The sequence below is a fragment of the Anastrepha ludens genome, chromosome 6 (genome assembly GCF_028408465.1).
Source record: "Anastrepha ludens isolate Willacy chromosome 6, idAnaLude1.1, whole genome shotgun sequence".
Taxonomy (NCBI): Eukaryota; Metazoa; Arthropoda; class Insecta; order Diptera; family Tephritidae; genus Anastrepha; species Anastrepha ludens.
Window position 1 is genome coordinate 36506868 of NC_071502.1, and position 18249 is coordinate 36525116.

The 18249-nt window shown below is 35.4% G+C and overlaps 1 protein-coding gene across 1 annotated transcript; it reads left to right on the forward strand.

Annotated features, from left to right (window-relative positions):
• The first annotated feature begins 504 nt into the window (after window positions 1–504).
• LOC128868390 (cyclic GMP-AMP synthase-like receptor) lies at window positions 505–14156 on the forward strand. The gene is made up of 4 exons (XM_054110418.1): window positions 505–952; window positions 7408–8114; window positions 11031–11235; window positions 13715–14156. Exons 1-4 carry the CDS (start codon window positions 793–795, stop codon window positions 13852–13854), a joined length of 1212 nt encoding a protein of 403 aa, XP_053966393.1. The 5' UTR covers window positions 505–792; the 3' UTR covers window positions 13855–14156.
• Window positions 14157–18249: the final 4093 nt, after the last annotated feature.

Below are 18249 nucleotides of genomic sequence, written 5' to 3' on the forward strand. Positions count from 1 at the left end.
TGATTTAATCAATAAGAAACGAAAACATTTGAATGCCTTTTTTTCAGAAGTTCTCAATAAAAAAAATGTATGCAATAACAATTGACTCAATAAATAATACAATATACTATATATTACCTAACAAACATTGAAAATAGTCAAGCACTATAATAAAATAATTATTGATAAGCCACATTATTATTATTTTCAAATTCTGTCAATATAAACTATTTTTAATTTTCGGCTTTTCGACAAAAATTTAGACATTTTGAGTTTAGATGCGCGTAGAATTTCAAACTAAACTGATTTCACATACATATTGTATGTATATGACTAGCCGGTAACGAATTCCCGTTGACCGTTTTGTATGACTATCTCATTCTCAACGGGAGCAATTATCTATTTTGTGTTCTTGTATTTTTTAATGTAGAAAAAGATGTTCTCTTTTGCAAATATTGAGTATGTATTAGTTTCCATTCAATTCTTGCAGAGACGTGACAAAACACTTGCATATGGAAATCGATCTTATTTGTATTGTCTCTTCTTTTGCACATGAATGTAGGTATATTAGAAATTTAAGAAAACTAATCAAACATTCGAATTTCTCTATATTTTTCCTCCAACCGCCGCCACTGTGATTTGTTTTGAATTCATGTGTCAATTTCTACTTACGACTACTTGATTTTGCCTTTCTTTATCTGATACATCCGCACTGTAATGTTTGTTGATACTACCAATATATACATACATTAACTTTCCAGCAGGCAATTCAGTGTAATAGTGCATCAAAGCAACAAGTTTATTTATAAGAAAATGCACGAAATATTTGCTAACATAAATTCATATTCAATAAACATCAAGGAGTACAAGAAAGAGTACATGTGCCATTTAGAGCATTTACGTGATAACATTTTTAAAAGCTTAAAGAAAGATGCAGTTTTTTCAAGACTATATAATGGCGTGTATCTGAAAGGTAATATTCTCATCGGTAGAAATTTCCACGTATGTATGTACTTATATAATGTCTGATAGAATGTGAAGCAAGTTCATTGCCTTTGGTCAGGCATTTGAAGATTCTAAACAATGGCCGGCATTTCATAACACAAATGTACATATAATACAAGGTGGAGCAAAATTAATCATCAATTTGGTTTTTGATCATTTTTTTTACTAAATAAAGAAAATATTTTTGGTAATCTTTATTTTGATCTTCGCGCACTCCATTGCTTGTATATTTGTATATAGCAGCTGTGTAGTTCAAAAGTGTCAAATATGATTGACGTACGACGCCATTTACAGAAATTATAAATCGTCCGATGTCCGAAATTATAAATCGTCCGAATCAGAATCAAATCGCTGAGCGAATTTTGTTGGGCGGAGCGATGACGTCGAGTGATATTCGCCGCAGCATTTCGCCCAGTTGAACAGAACCAAAGCGAAATTCGTATCAAAAACAAGAAGATTAACCCCAAAATTCTTAATTAATATTCAATAAAATATATTAATTCAAATTATCAAAGACCTTAAGGGGTATTCTGGTCTAGATGCCTTAATTTTAGGTATTTTTAAAACTAAGGTACAAAATGGAAAACATTTTTACTATCCATTTTTTTATGGTTTTTATTAATATTGGAAAAGTATAAAAAAAATTTATAAAAAAAAAGAGGTTGTCTGTAAAGTCGGTTTACTGACGATAGTTTAACGTGACAACGTCATAAGAAAATATTGATGGAATGGTTGCAATTTTCAAAACAAAATTTTAATTTTATTTGTTTGATAGATATTTTGTATGGATATAGAGGAGGAGGTAAATGGAATTGCAATGGAATAGGTCAAGAGACATTTACACAAACGTGAAAAATGACGAAACATTTATCAAATTCATGAAAGATATCTTCAATTTCGATTGTGCATCAGACGTTAATAAGTCAACAACACTTAGAGGCATCATCATCGATTTGACTTTCTCAAGACACATTACACTCTAAACACTCCCTCTCATTTCCTATTTTTGCTATCATCGTTTATTCTCAGCAGAGAATTGGTTCATTACCATGCACACAGGAAGAAGGCATATGTGAATTTATATACAAATGCGCATATACATACATATATATGCTCACTCAAGTAGGACAGAGCCAGATGTCGAACGTTGCCGAACGCGGGGACCGATTGTGCTCTTTGTCGTTCGTTCCGCGCTCTCGCTTGCAGTTCAAGCACATTAGCTTACATTTGCTTGCGTACGGAATATATTCGTATATTTGATATGTCCATATGATTTGTATCTTTACATATAGATTTATTCTTTTTGAAAATTGCGCGAAATTGTATATGTATATGCATGTTTATATACATATATTAGTATACAACATATCTTATAAGGTATGTGGTAAATATTACCATACATTTTTTCCTTCATATATAATAAAAAAATTAATAATAATAACATTAAAACAACAGGTATTATTAACAAACTTGGTTTTATTTTAAATTCTTCAAGTAAATCAAATTTATAATAATCAATAAGAAGGCATATGCAAATACAAATACGTGAATTTATATATGTACATTTGCGCATATACATACATATATACGCTCACTTAAATAGGAGAGAGCAAGATGTCGAACGTTGCCTTTCGTTTGCTTTGTCGTTCATTCCGCGCTTTCGCTTGCAGTTCATTCAAGGTAACGACAATAAGGAAGGTAACGACAAATGAGCAAGGTAACGGCAATGAGCAAGGTAACGACAAATGAGCAAGGTAACGACAAATGAGCAAGGTAACGATAAATAAGCAAGGTAACACTAATGAGCAAGTTAACGACACATTTTTTCGTGCGTGCAGCCTGTTAAATCGAATTATAAGACGTTATCACGTCAAAAATAAAAACAATGTTCAATTGTAGGCCGGCGGAGTGGGGGGATACATAAAAAACAGTGCTCCATGGTTGACATGATTCCAACAAAATTCTAAAAGAAACAAATTAAAAACATTCTTCATTAGTTAGGATGTTACTATCGGATTACGCCAAATCAAAGAAAAAAAATCACAAAATGGCGTCAACCTGAAAAAAAAATTTTTTTGGCCTTATTTTTTACCTTTTCAATTTTTTTAAAAATACTTCAAACTTAAATTTTTCAGAATCCGAGGCAGGCGCGATAGACAGATGTATAATAAAAAAAATCTTATCAAACTTTAAAGCGATCGGTCAAGTAGAACTTGAGATATCATGACGACTATCTCAAAAAAATAGTTTTCGGAAAATCGCGTTTGAAGTTTGAGCAACAATTCCAATAAAATAACTTAGATCATAATATTTACTACTCACGATATATTTCCAGGTATATATTATAGAAGTATAAAGTATATATTATATATAGTAGTACCTCGATTCTGGCACATAATGAGATCAGGGCTCGGGGCAAGAATTGAGGTTGTCGCGCGAGTATTTTTTTTTTGTATGAAATAAAAGGCAATTTTTTGAAAGAATTTTGTTGGAAAATAAGTTTATTATTTTCAATACGTATTTTAATTCAATACGCTTAAGTTTAATTCGTTCATATACATAAATATAGAAAGACTCACATACTTTATGGTGAACTAAAAAAATTTGAAATTTTTCTTTGTTTTGTGCAAGCTCGGTTGTTCAGTACTACGCTGCTTCTAAGTCTCTGGAGCGTCATAATATCGTCTAAAGAGGCATTATTTTGATCAGCCCATTCTAAGCAAATATTGTATGCTGATATAGTCTCCTCCTGTGTAACTTTCTTCGTATTTACTACCACGTTGTTTGTTTCTTCACCATCAGTAAGGTCACAATTGATACAGGGATCTTCGTTTTGTTCAAAAGACTCCAAAATAGGTTCAGCAATCCATTGCTCAATTCCAGAATCGGATATTTGCTGCAATGGTTCTATTTCTTGAAGCAAATTTGAAATTGCTTGAATATTGGATGTATCTTCAACAAGCTGTGAGCGTGACTCTGAAAGAGGGATGACATCTTCACTATCGCATTCGGATGTTACCTCAAACAGTTTTTGAAATGATGACTGAATGGAGGTCACATTAACAGCATTCCAGGCATTAGCTAAAAAGCATATTGCGTGTTTTAAGTTGATGTTTCGCAGAGATTCGTCTATTGTTTTTCCACGGCGAACGATGTCACTTAAAAGGCTTGTTTTGTAGTTCAATTTCGTAAGTCTTATAACATTCTGGTCCATGGGCTGTATAAGTGCAGTACAGTTTGGAGGAAGACACATTACAGATATTTGACCATCTCTACTCATTAACTCGGCGTCTTTGGGATGGCATGGAGCATTATCAATAAGCAATAGAGCCTTTTCGGGAAGATTTTCGGCACGAAGGTACCCTTTTACCTGCAATTTTAGGAAATTTAAATTAATAAACGAAATTTTTTACAAACAAAGAGGACCAGATGTACCTCTGGAACAAATGTTTTGTGAAACCATTCCTCAAACAAAGCCAAGGCCATCAAAGCACTTTTATTTCCTTTGTAGACAACTGGAATATCCGTAAAATTGTTAAGTGATCGTGGGTTTAATGATTTCCCAATAACCATTAGTTTTACCCTGTGATTTCCAGATGCATTCGTGCAAGCCAGAAAAGTTATTCTTTCCTTACTGATTTTATGTCCTGGAGCGGAAGTTTCTTTTGACCGCACAAGAGTTCTATCAGGCAAAAGCTTCCAAAAGAGACCAGATTCATCGGCATTGTATATCTAGTCCTTGGTCAAACCTAAATCAGCAATTTTTTTGTTCAGTTTTTGTAAAAATGGATTAGCTGAATGAGTCTTATTCGAAAGTTTTTCTCCACATATTTTGAGTCTTCTTACTCCATATCTTTTTTTAAAGTTTGTAATCCAACTATTGCTAGCATGGAAGTCCCCCGATTTTTCCTGAATTTTGGCATGGAGAAACTTGGCCTTTTGTTTAAGCATATCAGAAGTGATTGGTAAATTCTTGTCTCGTTGATTTGCAAACCATTTCATCAATGTTCTTTCCATTTTAGGAAGCTCTGCAGGTTTAAACGTTTTTCTCTTCCCAGGACCAGATTCAGCATGCGCCAGGAACTTCCTTATGGTGTTCTTCTTATTCTTAATGCGGCTTATTGTTGACCTGTGCACGTGAAAACTTTTGGCTAAGGCATCAATAGAAAATCCTTCACTTAGCTTCCTTAAAATTTCAGCTTTTTGCTTTATTGTAAGCAACGTACATTTTTTCCTTGCCATTGTGAGACCGCACTCAATGAAAGGTCCGTTAAAACTGATTCAAATGTCCCAAAATACACGTGCGTAAGAGAATTAGCCAATCACAGTAATTCATTTCCGAAATAAATCGGGACTTCCCCGAATTTTATTGAATCTAAGGAACCGTTACCAAAAGCAACAAGACAATGTCGCAAGTATCGAGTTCAAATTTTTTGGATGTCGCAAGTACTGAGTACGTAATGGAAAAAGTTTTTATGTTGCAAGAATCGAGGTCTCGGTACTTGCACACCAAATTTTTTGGATGTCGCAAGTACTGAGTAGGTAATGGAGACCTCGATTCTTGCAACATAAAAAATTTTTCCATTACGTACTCAGTACTTGCGACATCCAAAAAATTTGAACTCGATACTTGCGACATTGCCTTGTTGGTTGGTTATGGTTAACTAATTTTTTGTCAAAATGGACTTACACCACTTTCAAAGAAAACGGTTCATATATACCCGCTTCACATGAACGAATCAACATCCTACATAAAACGAAATGACGGAAAGTTGTTGTTGTGTTGTGAATGTGCGACAAACTAATTTTATTTAATTGTCATAAATTCTCTTCTTGTATGCTCTTTCCCTTGACAGTTCTAATTAGAAAATGTTGTTGCTCGAATGCCACCACTTTGAATAGATTCACCTTGGCAGCACTGCTTTTTATTTCGAATGCAAAGATGCCAGTGAGAAATTGTTTATGATTCAAAATGCTTTTGGTGACGATTTAAAGTCTCTAGCAAGTAGAAGATTCATGAAATACTCTCTGTTACGGGGCATTTACTTTTATTTTACCTAAAATTACTTAATGCTTCTGCTCCTATTACCTGCACACTTAAAGAATTTAATGAGATCTCGATTTTAATTCGCTTGATTTTTCGATGTCAGAGAAGAATTTCATGAATTTTTGAACTTTGTTTTTTAATTTATTTAATTATTTTTATTAATATAAGCTCATATTAGCGTTAAGAGATCTGTAAAAATTAGTATTATGCTTTAGACTTAAATTAAATGAGAATAATTTCTTTTTGTAATAAGAGAAAGTAGCCAGGAAATTGCCATAGGCAAGACGTTTCAATGCAATTTTGGAAACTTTTTCATTCACTTGTGTATTATTAAAATATTTATCATGAATATGCATTTCCACTAATACCTTCTAAGCTATCATATTTTCATCTACATCACCTCTATAAGAATGCACTCTTCCATTCGGTGAAGAAACCTCTATGTTTTCAAAATTTACTTTCTTTTGTTTCCCAAAATCAGTTGTTTTCTTGTGCAGCCATGAAACTTGCTGCAGATATTGAAATAGTTTAGTTAAGTGCGGGAAAGTGTAAGTTAGTGATTACTCAAAAAAAAATACTGTTCAGCATATTTTAGTACAAAACAAAGTTTAGCACTTTCTTTTTCTTTGGATAGTTTCCTTTTCCTCCATTTGAGTACAACTATGGCAGTACATATTGTATGGGATACCCATTTTGGCTGCCTACTCTCCCATAAATCAGAAGCCATGACGGCTTTTTCATCTCTTTCAATGTTCCGATGTCCCGAGACCCAGATTTGAATGATCCCACTATTCGTATTAGGATACAGTCCTAATGCTATTACCACCACATCATCAGCATACGTCACCGCTTTTACCCCACCTCTACTAAGTTCAATCAAGATTTTGCTTACCCCACATAACAAAAGAAGTGGAGATATTACCCCTCGTTGTGAAGTTCCTCTATTTATCCTCTTAGTTATGTTGATATTTCCCATATTAGCTTTGATAATCTTGGTTTCTAGCATAGAGATTACCCAACTACTAATGCAGTTTTCCACCCTAAATATAGCCTTAGTTTAAACACGTTTTGAAAATTTCCACTAGCCGTGAGAGAAAACAGTCCAGGGTTTCTTGGAAGTATCCCATCAAGGTCCGGAGGTTTAAAAGATGAAAGAGAATGCTCTTACAAAGTATTAAACAGTTTCGAATATCATTACTAGTTTTAGAAAATATTCGTTTGTCTTTTTCTATAGCCGACGTGTTTTAGTACTACTAACCGAGTTGAACTTATGTATAAAAGTTATTAAAACGATTTTTACTTTTGAGGAAATTTGTTTATCTTTATTTTTTATATGAAGTGTGCCATATGTATTTGATTAATTTTGTATATTCTAGGAAGTTACGGCGACAACTTGAAAGTAAAGTACCCTGACGAGTACGATCTGGTTTTCCGCCTTAAGCTACCAGAAAGTCATCGAATTATTGTTGTAAAGGATCGAAACGTACCAGGAAATGTTATACTAGATTTGACAGAAGTGTTTCGAACTATTGCAAACCAAAAGCAACATGCTGATATCTTGAAATATTTGAAAAAATGGGTAACGGACAACAATCTACTTTCAATAAAACTACTTCAAAGTTGGCTAGAGCGCTGTTTTACAAAAGCCTTAGACGATCTAAACAAGCAAATTATCTACAAAAATATCGTATCAACTATAATCTATAGAAAGCAAGGTCCAGCACATACGATCTTTATCTATACCCCCTACAAATATTCTGTAGATTTCGTGCCAGCGATTGTTTTGAACTCTTCGCAAGCTGTGTTAAAGAATATCCCGGGCAATTGGGACGCTGTGCCCAAACCGCTAAAGGATACACTAAGCATAACGTCATTTCGAGCTTCGTATGACTCGCTCGAGAATGAAATTATAAAAGATAAAAAAAATTTAAAAAATGCGCTGAGGATTATGAAAAAATTTCGCGATAGACATCAAAATATGAGCAACTTAAAGAGTTACTATATAAAAACGATATTTCTATGGAGAGCATCAACAGAGTCTACTTGTTTTTGGAATAAGTCCATAAATTTCGTTATAATGGAAGTAAGTATAAACATGTAATGCATACTCCTGTATTTGAACATATCACTCATTTATTTTGCAGAAATAACTATTAACTTTTGTTTTATCTTGTACCAAAATTGTATTATATTTTCTCTTCATCCTCATTTTATTTCGCTTATCCTACAAGGATATTTTTAAACCAATTTATACTCGCATGCACGCACATGTAAATCCCGACTGATAGTTTACAAGATTTGACCCTCCGAAGCGAAATTGTGAGAGTAACTTTAGCAGCTACGTCATAGGGGACTTGACAGCAGGATTATCTGCTTATTTCACAAGGATTCTTACGAACTTCCAATAACTCGTTGTTCAGAACATAGACCACAATCAGACGGCAACGAAGTAACATGACTAGTAGCTACGTTAATTTTGCCGTTCTCAGTGTTTGAGGATCTCTGTTGTAAATAAGTAGCTGCCCTCTCCCTTATTACGTCAGCAAATTAGCTGATTCGTTCAAATTCGCTGAGACCCGATTAACGGTTTGATATTGTCCACACCTTCTGTACGTCGTAGGTCGGTAATTCTGCTTCGTACTGTAAGCCCGCTTAGTTTATGCAACGGCTAAAGTTTGGTCGTGAAAAGGTTCACCGGTAATGTTAATCCCGTGATCCCTAAAATATGTGAAATTTCGAATTGACAGAAGTATAAACTTATTTAGTACAACATTTGATTGCAATAAAAGCGTTTCACTATCCAAGAAGCTTGTTTTAATTTACTTAGTGAAGCTTTATGCACAAAGATTTGAATTTATACAAACATTATATGTTTACGATTAACTATATTTGTTTTATGGAATAAACACCCTTTTTGGGTGTTTGGCCGAGCTCCTCTTCTATTTGTGGTGTGCGTCTTGATGTTGTTCCACAAATGGAGGGACCTACAGTTTCAAGCCGACTCCGAACGGCAGATATTTTTATGAGGAGCTGAGCGCCGATTTTGCCGCCAGTAGTTTGCTGTGGGCCTCAATCGGTAATAGATTCAATATGAAATTCATCGCTGCCGTGGGCGTAGTCTTTAGTGTCCTGCCTATGCAGAGACTCGCACCGCTTTACATACTTTCCATACGTTTATCACAGTCTTTTTCTCAAGTGCCGACCACCAGACCAAGGCACCGTTTGTCCTTTTTTGTAACGTATTAAATCACATGGTTTTTATAGTAAGTAGCATTTGAAATATGCAATACATTACGATTTGTAAATATGTGAATTTAAGATCAGTTTATCTTAAACTTCAAATGGTTTATTTCATAGTACGGTTAAATGCTTTCAGTTATTGCATTTTTACCCGTATTTAAAAACTTATGTCCCAATGTGAATCCCAGAATGAATACCGGGATAGTCCGAAATCCCGGAATCAAAATTTCTCTTCCCTTCTTAATTGGCGCGATAACCGCTTACGCGATTTTGGCCGAGTTTCACATAGTGCGCCAGTCGTTTCTTTCTCATGCTAATCGGCGCCAATTGGGCACACCAAGTGAATCCAAGTCCTTCTCCACCTGATCTTTGCAATGCAGAAGGGGCCTTCTTCTTTCTCTGCTACCACCAGCTGGTACCGCATCGAATACTTTCAGAGCCAGAGCGTTTGTATCCATTCGGTCGACATGACCCAGCCAGCGTAGCCGCTGGATCTTTATTCGCTGCGCTATGTCTATGTCGTCCTAAGGCTCATGCAGCTCATCGTTCCATCGCCTGCGATATTCGCCTTTGCCAAACGAATAAAGGTCCAAAAATCTTGCGCAGAATCTTCTCTCAAACACTCAAAGCGTCGCTTCATCGGATGTTGTCATTGTCCACGCTTCTGCGCCATACGTTAGGACGGGCATGATGAGAGTCTTGTAGAATGTTAGTTTTGTTCGTCGAGAGAGTACTTTACTGCTCAATTGCCTACTTAGTCCAAAGTAGCACTTGTTGGCAAGATTTTACGTTGGATTTCAAGGCTGACATTGTTATCGGTGTTAAGGCTGGTTCCTAAATATACGAAGTCTTTTACAACCTCGATCTTAGCTGTCAACCAATGGTACCATCAGTCACACATATCCCGTTGAAACGACTTCAATCTCTAATTTCAATCAATAAATCCCAAGTGCAGGCAACATAAATTTATGAGCTGGACGTACAAAACCCGTGTTTCTTTTGTTTCCAATTGTACGTTGCCTGCTCACGTATGGATGAATCATCAACTCTCATCATATTGGCAAAAGATGGAGTAACCTAAAACACTGTTCACCAAATTACACTTCATTAAATAAAAATTTGATACTGCAACTCAAAATAACAATATAATTTAGACTTTAAAATCAACCTCTAATTAAGGAATTTAATTTTAATAATTACACCTGAATATTATTAGAATAAATTAAAATGTATTAAATATTAAAACATTTTTCTTTGTATTGCAATCATACGGTAACCTCCCACACTCTTCCGCAACTTTAAGGAATTCTCAAATGTTTCCCTGACTCCACATTGAGGAATCGCGGTTGATTCTCTACATATTCAACTGTACCTTCACGGTAAAGCGCCTTCAACAGAAATGTGATCAATTGGACACCATCCAATGTTACCCATTTAACCGAAACTAGAAATAGTTGTTTTCTATCGTAACGAACAATAAGCACAATCTTTTGTAAAATTCTACAATATATAAAATGAAACATCACAAGGATATCTCCAATACATGTGACCTGTCTATGTATTGTACCCGACTAAAACGAGATATGGTAAAAGGTGATCAACATACAAAATATGCAATCTACCATATACAGAAGGTGGCGTGCAGCAGGACAACGTTTGCCCAGCCTACTAGTACATACATATACTCGTATAATAAATATAAATACTTATATCTACTAAGGTGTAAACAAATTAAATGTTTCCGGTTCGTTTATTGCAGATGTTTAACGACTTAAAAACGAGCCTTGTGAAATGTAAGCTTCCTTACTTCTGGGATGCTGGCTTAAACTTGTACGACAAAATTGGTGCGCCCGGATTATTAGAGATGAGAAAATGTGTGGAGAGTAAAGTAGTTACTCTCGAAAGGTATCAAAGATTGCAAGTGAAAACAGAGAATGATGCTTACAAGGTGTATGAAATATTCCGTAAGTAAATCTGAATTATTAATACTTAAAATTAAACTTCTTCTTAAGCGAAAATTGTTTAATATAAATGTTTTATGTGATTAGCTATAAATATTAATGGTATACAGTATGGTGTACAACTTAATTTGATTATTTTCTGAACCAAAGGCTTGCTTTTATCTTTGTTTTAATTAATACCATATATTTGTATTGTTTTTTCACCAACAATATTGAGAGAGGTTTTGCAAATTTACTAAACCTTAAATATTAAAAAATGATTGCGCAAAAGGTATGTATGACTTGTTGCTGCTTTAGTGTGAGATCATGCGCCTTTTAGATCTTGTTAGGCTTAACTTTGAGATCATTTTTCAGTATGCGGCGGATGCTACGTTCAGATATTTTCAGTTCTTTCGTCATTTGATTGACGCTTCGTCGGGGATTTCGCTCAAGTCGCTTCTTCACTTTTTGAACCATTTCACGTGACGTTGCAGTCTTTTGATGACCACCTCCATGACGTTTCGCGATGCTACCAGTATCATTGTAATGAGTAATGATGTGGTAAACCAAAAATTTATTTACTTTAAGGAACTCGAACTCACAAGCAATCTCTGGTAGTGATTTTCCAACCAAATATAATGCAATCACACTATTACGTTGGAAATCCATCACTGATTTTCTTGTTTTGCGTTTACTCTCGGCAAAATCCTTCCGCGCGCTTGTAAACAATAGTCTGGACTGTCATTTAGCCAACTAGCCCGTGCATCAGCTGCGCGAGCGGTCTGAAGTTGGTTACACTTCGTCCGGCACTTGAATTCCATTAATTCCATTTAATACTCATCTAAGTCATATTCAGTGCTTCCTCGCTTCCTACATCCCAATTCTTTTCTCCTGATTACTCCTTTAGGCAGCATAGGGCCTCTGCATGCTTCTCCAACAGACGCCGTTAGATGCTATCGTCTTAGCATTGTCCCAGCTTGTGGGCTGCTTCTGCTTCCCTAAGGATTCCAATTTAGGGCCATTATTGTGATGCCGTTGGACGGTTTTCTAAGAGCGTAGCTCATCGAACTCTATTTTCTGCGTGTTAGCTGGCGTAAGATGGACTCCTCGTTCGTTTGTCTCCAGAGTTCTTCATTATATATTATTTTGGGCTAGAATATTCTGCATATTATACTCAAGCATTTGTTGGTGAATCATTGAAGTTTCTGCGTGATCGTTTTCGAAACAAGCCACGTTTCACTTCGATACAGCAGCATCGACTTGTCATATGCGTTGAATATCCTCAGTTTGGTGTTTCGGGAAATTTGCGAGTTTGCTCAAATTTTCAAATTTTCCACAAGCGCCCGGATGTAGCCTTCGTCTTGCTCAATCTGGTGTTGACATCTTCCTCTACTCCGCCGTCCGCTACTATAGTGCAGTCCAGGTAGCAGAAGCTATCAACAAACTCCATTTCTTTGCCATCTATCATTGGTTATTGTTAGTGTAGTTGATTCTCATTCCCATTGTGCAGTACTGCCAGTTCAGAACCCTCATACAGCGTTTTGATCAGGCGAATTATTTATAGATTCCTATACTCTTGAGCTATTATTTACATATGTCGCTCGTATGCTCCAAGCTGGAATATGCTTTTTTATCTTGAGACCTTATCACGAATGTCGAGCATCTTAATCGAGCAAGTTTGAAAAAAGTTCGTTCTGCACTTCGCTCATTAAATTTTTTCATTCCAATTTCCTGAATATCCCCCCTGGAACCATAGGAAATAATAATAAACTACCTCATGCATACTAGATGCACTAATTAACTTTAAATCTCTGCAAAGCAGAAAAACTGTTTTCTCGCTCACTTTTATTTTTGGTATTATTAAGGGTGAATAACACCAATTCACAGAAGATATGGTGCATTTGTTGCTCTTTAATAGGGATATTTTTTGAACAGAGTGTGTCCGAACTCTCTATGCCTCTAACGCTCTTATTTCTAGAGCCTTGAATGAGTTTAATATTCTCTGAGATTGTTTAGCCATAGATTTTTCTTTGCCTAAGTCAGAAATGAAATGTTGTTGAGTGTAAGTTTATAATGTGTAACTCCTTTCGCTAAGTAGTCTGTAAAAGTATGTTCACATAAGCAGCGATTAGCAATAAATCCCACGGTGGTGATATCAGTTATCCTTTCTTCATTTGAGGCTATTTGATGGATCGGCCTGTTCGACATCAATTGCAATTGCATGCATCAGAACTTGTTCGAGTTTGCTTCCCTAAAACAATTTGTTTGTAATTTGGCATTGTCTGTATTCTATTCTATGTCTATTAAATGTTTTATTTTCTCGGTCGCGAAGAGCTACTCGATAACATTCGCATATACCCAATGGAATTTGGGAATTTGTAGTACAACAATTTTATTGATAAACTTACAAAGAGTTTCTTTCACGAGTAACTTTAGTATGAATCTTTTCTAAATACTAAAATTATATTTATTAAATGTGTTTTATTTTATTTTTATTTTGCAGTGACCGAAACGGAACGAAGGAAAATGGGTATACAAAAAATCAAATCACCAACTGTAGAAGACACAAGAAACGATTCCACACAACCTAACGAAATAAAAAGCCAAAATGACTCAATTCTGTCTAAATGCACAATAAGTTAAAATGTAATCGTACTTTAAAAATCATGTATCCTTCATTTGGACCGGACCGAACTTTATATACACGCGCACATCATGGTAAAATTTTATTTCGGCTGGCTGTTCATTTTTGGAATCGAACAAACTCAAAAACAATAAGAGTTATAGCTCGTAACATCAGATGGATGGACGCAAATTTAGTCTTAACCTATAAAAAGTGGGATTGGTTTCTATTCGGTATCAATGCAATTCATGACGCATATAAATGAGGAGGGAATCAAAACATGTACCAAATTTAACCGAGTTTTATCAAGTCGTTATCGAGATACATGCATTTATCCAAAAGTGGTGTCTAGGACACTTCATTTGAGTAGTTTCACTTCAGTTAACTATAGCAATAAGACAGTTCCGTAAGAGAATAGAAAAAATATTTACCTAAAATAAAATATTTAAAGGCTAAGCAGTTCCTATGTACTTTTCCTATTTATCTGCGACCATAGTAGCCTAGCTGTTTCGCATAATAATAATAATTTTCGACCTGAAAGATATTTTGTGTTCTGTTACATATTTGAGGCGTTGTTATTACTTATATTATTGGCTAGAACTACTACCATAAAATGTGTTACATCAGGTTCTACTTAATCTACTTATAGATGTGCCCTGCCTCAAACTTTTGACCCATACTATTGTCTCCTTATATATTTTACATTCCTTTTTTTAACATCCCGTACTGGAGATTATATCGTCCTAAATCGAGAAATTCGTCTGTACCTAAGCACATTGAGCAGCTAGTAGGAGTAGAGCAAAAACAACAAGACCAATGTGTTTTGTTTTTGCTTTTGGTCTGTAGGAAGTCCAAATATATAAACAAAGATTGACAGTTTAGAGTAATTTAAAAGGAATTTTGTAATGCTCTACTGTTATTATCTTTTCAATGTGCCTTGGCTTGTACTGATTACTGACATGCATATATAGCTTTTATTTTTATTTTCAATATTGCTATTAAATGGCAAATGGAGATGACTATTGACCAATTTCACTTATTTTTGCGTAAGTGACTTTATTTGCTCTTAGCCAAGAGTAATACTCGTATATTCTTTGTACTTTCTGTGCGTGTTGTTTGTATAGTCCTAGAAAGCTATGCACTTGTAAAGAGTGATCAATTTAGAGGTATCGGATTAAAATTGTTGGACAATCTTTATTATTTTTGTGTGGAACCATTCATGACATTTATTTTTTAAAGATAATCCCTTTCAAAAGATGGCTGCAATTGCACCGTAATTCGGCCATCCACAAACAGCGATTTCGAATGACTCGCTGGAGGACTTCGGTCGGTATCTCGTGAATAAGTTTAGTAATCTTGGCTTCCAATGCCTCATTCCAAGTTGGTTGATCCACAAAGCATTTCGACTTTATATATCCCCACAAATAAAAGTCCAAAGGTGTCATATTACACGATCTCGGTGGCCAATCCACCGGTCCGATAGGAGAGATAAATTGCTCACCGAAATGACGCCGCAGTAAATCCATTGTTTCATGGACTGTACGGCAAGTAGCGCAGTCTTGTTAGAACCAACCCCTTCCGTGTTTTGGAGATCACTGGTGTCAATTTCCGGCATCAAAATGTCATTTATCACGGCGCGATAGCGTTCGCCATTCACTGTTACATTAGCGCCAACCTCGTCTTTGAAGAAATATGGCCCAATGATTCCTCCAGCCCATAGGTCGCACCAAACGGTTGTTTTCAATGGATGTAATGGCTATTCTTGAATGGCTCGGGTTGCTTTTTAGCTCAAATATGGCAATTTTGCTCATTGACGTAGCCATTAAAGCAAAAATGGGCTTTAAAGCTGAACGAAATTCGGGTCCCAAAATGCAGATCTTCGACGAGCTTTTCAAGAACCCAATGACTGAAATTATGACGCTTTGGAAGATCGGCCGGCTTCAAATTTTGACTAGCTGTACTTTATACGCTTTCAAACCAAGATCTTTGCGAGTAATCGCCATAAGATGGGTCAAATTGTTGAGATCGGCTTCGAATCGATTCTTCCGGGTCTTCGGCAAAACTCTCATAGTGCATAACCGAATAGTGCGTTCGATAGAACGGCTATGTACACCATTAGTTGGCCAATTGGTCGATTTGTAAACGTTGTTAAGACGTAAATCTTTCCATGATGAAATGCCAATGAATGAAAAAGTACCTCCAATCTGATCTATATTTCTATCGTTCAAACCCTCCCTCTTACAAAATTTAAGCAATTTTGAAAATTACCGTTATATGGTCATGACATAATTATTTGCCTTAGTCTAAGTATAACTTTGGTATTACTAAACTTGGTGGGTAGCTCAATTTTAAGCTTGGTTGGCACGCAGACGGACAGCAGATAATAATACATTTGGTGGCCAGTTGTAAGAGCCTAGTGGGTATAAATATAAGAATAATATTGCCAAATACATATATTTGTAATAGTATTAAGTTGTTTCGCAAAAGTTTATTGGGAGCTTTTGAAATCTGAAAAAAAATATTTTGTGATGAGGCTAATTAACTCCCCTACCCACACATGCAAATGCGAATCCGTGCCAAAATATGAGGGCGTTGGTAAAAAATTGCACCTATTTGCACTTGCAAAGCTACTGACCACGATATTATATATATAATATATATATATACCCACTATAGGTATATACAAATGGCACACACAAGAAAATATTGTTTACTTTATCAAAAGATAGCCGAGTGCACTTATGTTAGAAGATAAATCTAAAGGCCTCTTCTATTCGCCATTTCCCCCCTCGCTATCTTTATGCTCGATTAACATAACGAAAAATTTGTTTGTAAAAGCAAAAACAAAGTTATCGAGCAAGATTCGCCGCTAGCAAGTATGGCTATAGCTCATTAGACTGGTATAACTCACTGTCGTACAAACAAATGTAATTTAAGGGAGCTCAATGACCGCGTTACTTCATCTATTTGCACTTGCTAACTCTTGGCGGAAAGAAGAGGCCTTAAGACTAAAACTTAAAGACAATTACAACGAAGTTTTTTCTTATAATTAAAGCTTACTTAATTATAATGAATTTTTTACTGAAAATTAGATCTCATTTAAGTTACCCGTGTAATGGCACCCAATTTCAGTAGAAAATACATGTGGATGGCGCAAAATTAATCACCCTGCCGGAAGATTTACTATAGATTTGCAACTAGCGTCATACGTCAATTATTTATTTATTAGCATGAAATTTCTCTATAAATAATTACATTACATGAATAAGGCAACTGGAACTATCGGCCTTACGTCAAACATGTTTGACATTTGTGAACTGACAGATGCAGTATACACAGTAGAGACAAGCAATGGAGTGCGTAAAGTGAAAATAAAGGTTTCCTTCACTAAAAATCATTTTTTTATATAGTAAAAAAGTTATTCCAAAACAAAATTGGATGATTAATTTTGCGCCACCTTATTATTTAACTTACAAACTTTGTGATGTATTTCGGCGACCTTTCTGCCGATTTGTGTTGTGTGCCTTAACCTTGTTCCACAAATAGAGGAACAGTTTTGTACAGCGCCACACAGATTACAAGATCTTCACGCCATTTGGAGCTGCCAAAAGCCCGAGATCATGCTCGATTATTAATGTAATAAAAATATATGTAAAATAAAGTAAATTTCAGGGATACAACAATTTATGTATTTACATTTTATTTTCAATCAAGTTTCTCCACCTTAAAAAAACACGTTCTGCAAAATATCAACAGGCTTGGATGTGTTAGCAATTTTAGTGAGTACTTTTCTTTGCCGTTTTTTGCTTCAGTCTTAACCATAGATACTTCCAGAACTCTGTGAATATTTTCATTACAAATATTCCACGATACTCCTGTCAGTGTTTTAAGCATTTTGGAATAAAACATTTGTATTAAATCAATTTTTGTTAGCACATGCCATACCCCTGAGCTTAGTGGCATACATCCAGATTGTCTTTGTGAAGATATAGCAGTTTCGCAAACAACAACGAACCAGAAGGCATCGAATACATAAATAAAATTAGTTTTTGAATCGCGAGGCGCATTTATACAAGGTGATTGCGATTTAGTATTTTTAATATCAAAATCATCTGTGTCCTTAGCTGTTACTTTGCTTGCTTTTTTGCAAAAACAAAAGGGCAAGTTGTTGTTGTTGCTTTAGCGCCAACACCTGGTTTGAAGTCGCCTTGTTTTATATGTTATCAATGAGTTAGAAACGGAGCATCGTTTAAGAATATAAAAAAGTAGCTTAAATTTTGACAACGAGAGGCCTTTACCACCTTCGTGAACTCTCATTCCGCGAATGTCGTTTTCTGTATTCATCGCATATGAAGAGCTTCAGTTCCCCAGTGAGATCTGCCGTGTGAACAATTACGTTATGGATATTGTGGTAG

What these genes read in the sequence shown, in the direction of transcription:
- LOC128868390 (XM_054110418.1), top strand. Translation starts at nt 793, where the DNA reads ATGCACGAAATATTTGCTAACATAAATTCATATTCAATAAACATCAAG. An exon ending in TAATGGCGTGTATCTGAAAG is followed by an intron (nt 953 to 7,407) that starts GTAATATTCTCA and finishes TGTATATTCTAG; the next exon opens with GAAGTTACGGCGACAACTTG. An exon ending in CAAGGTGTATGAAATATTCC is followed by an intron (nt 11,236 to 13,714) that starts GTAAGTAAATCT and finishes TTTATTTTGCAG; the next exon opens with TGACCGAAACGGAACGAAGG.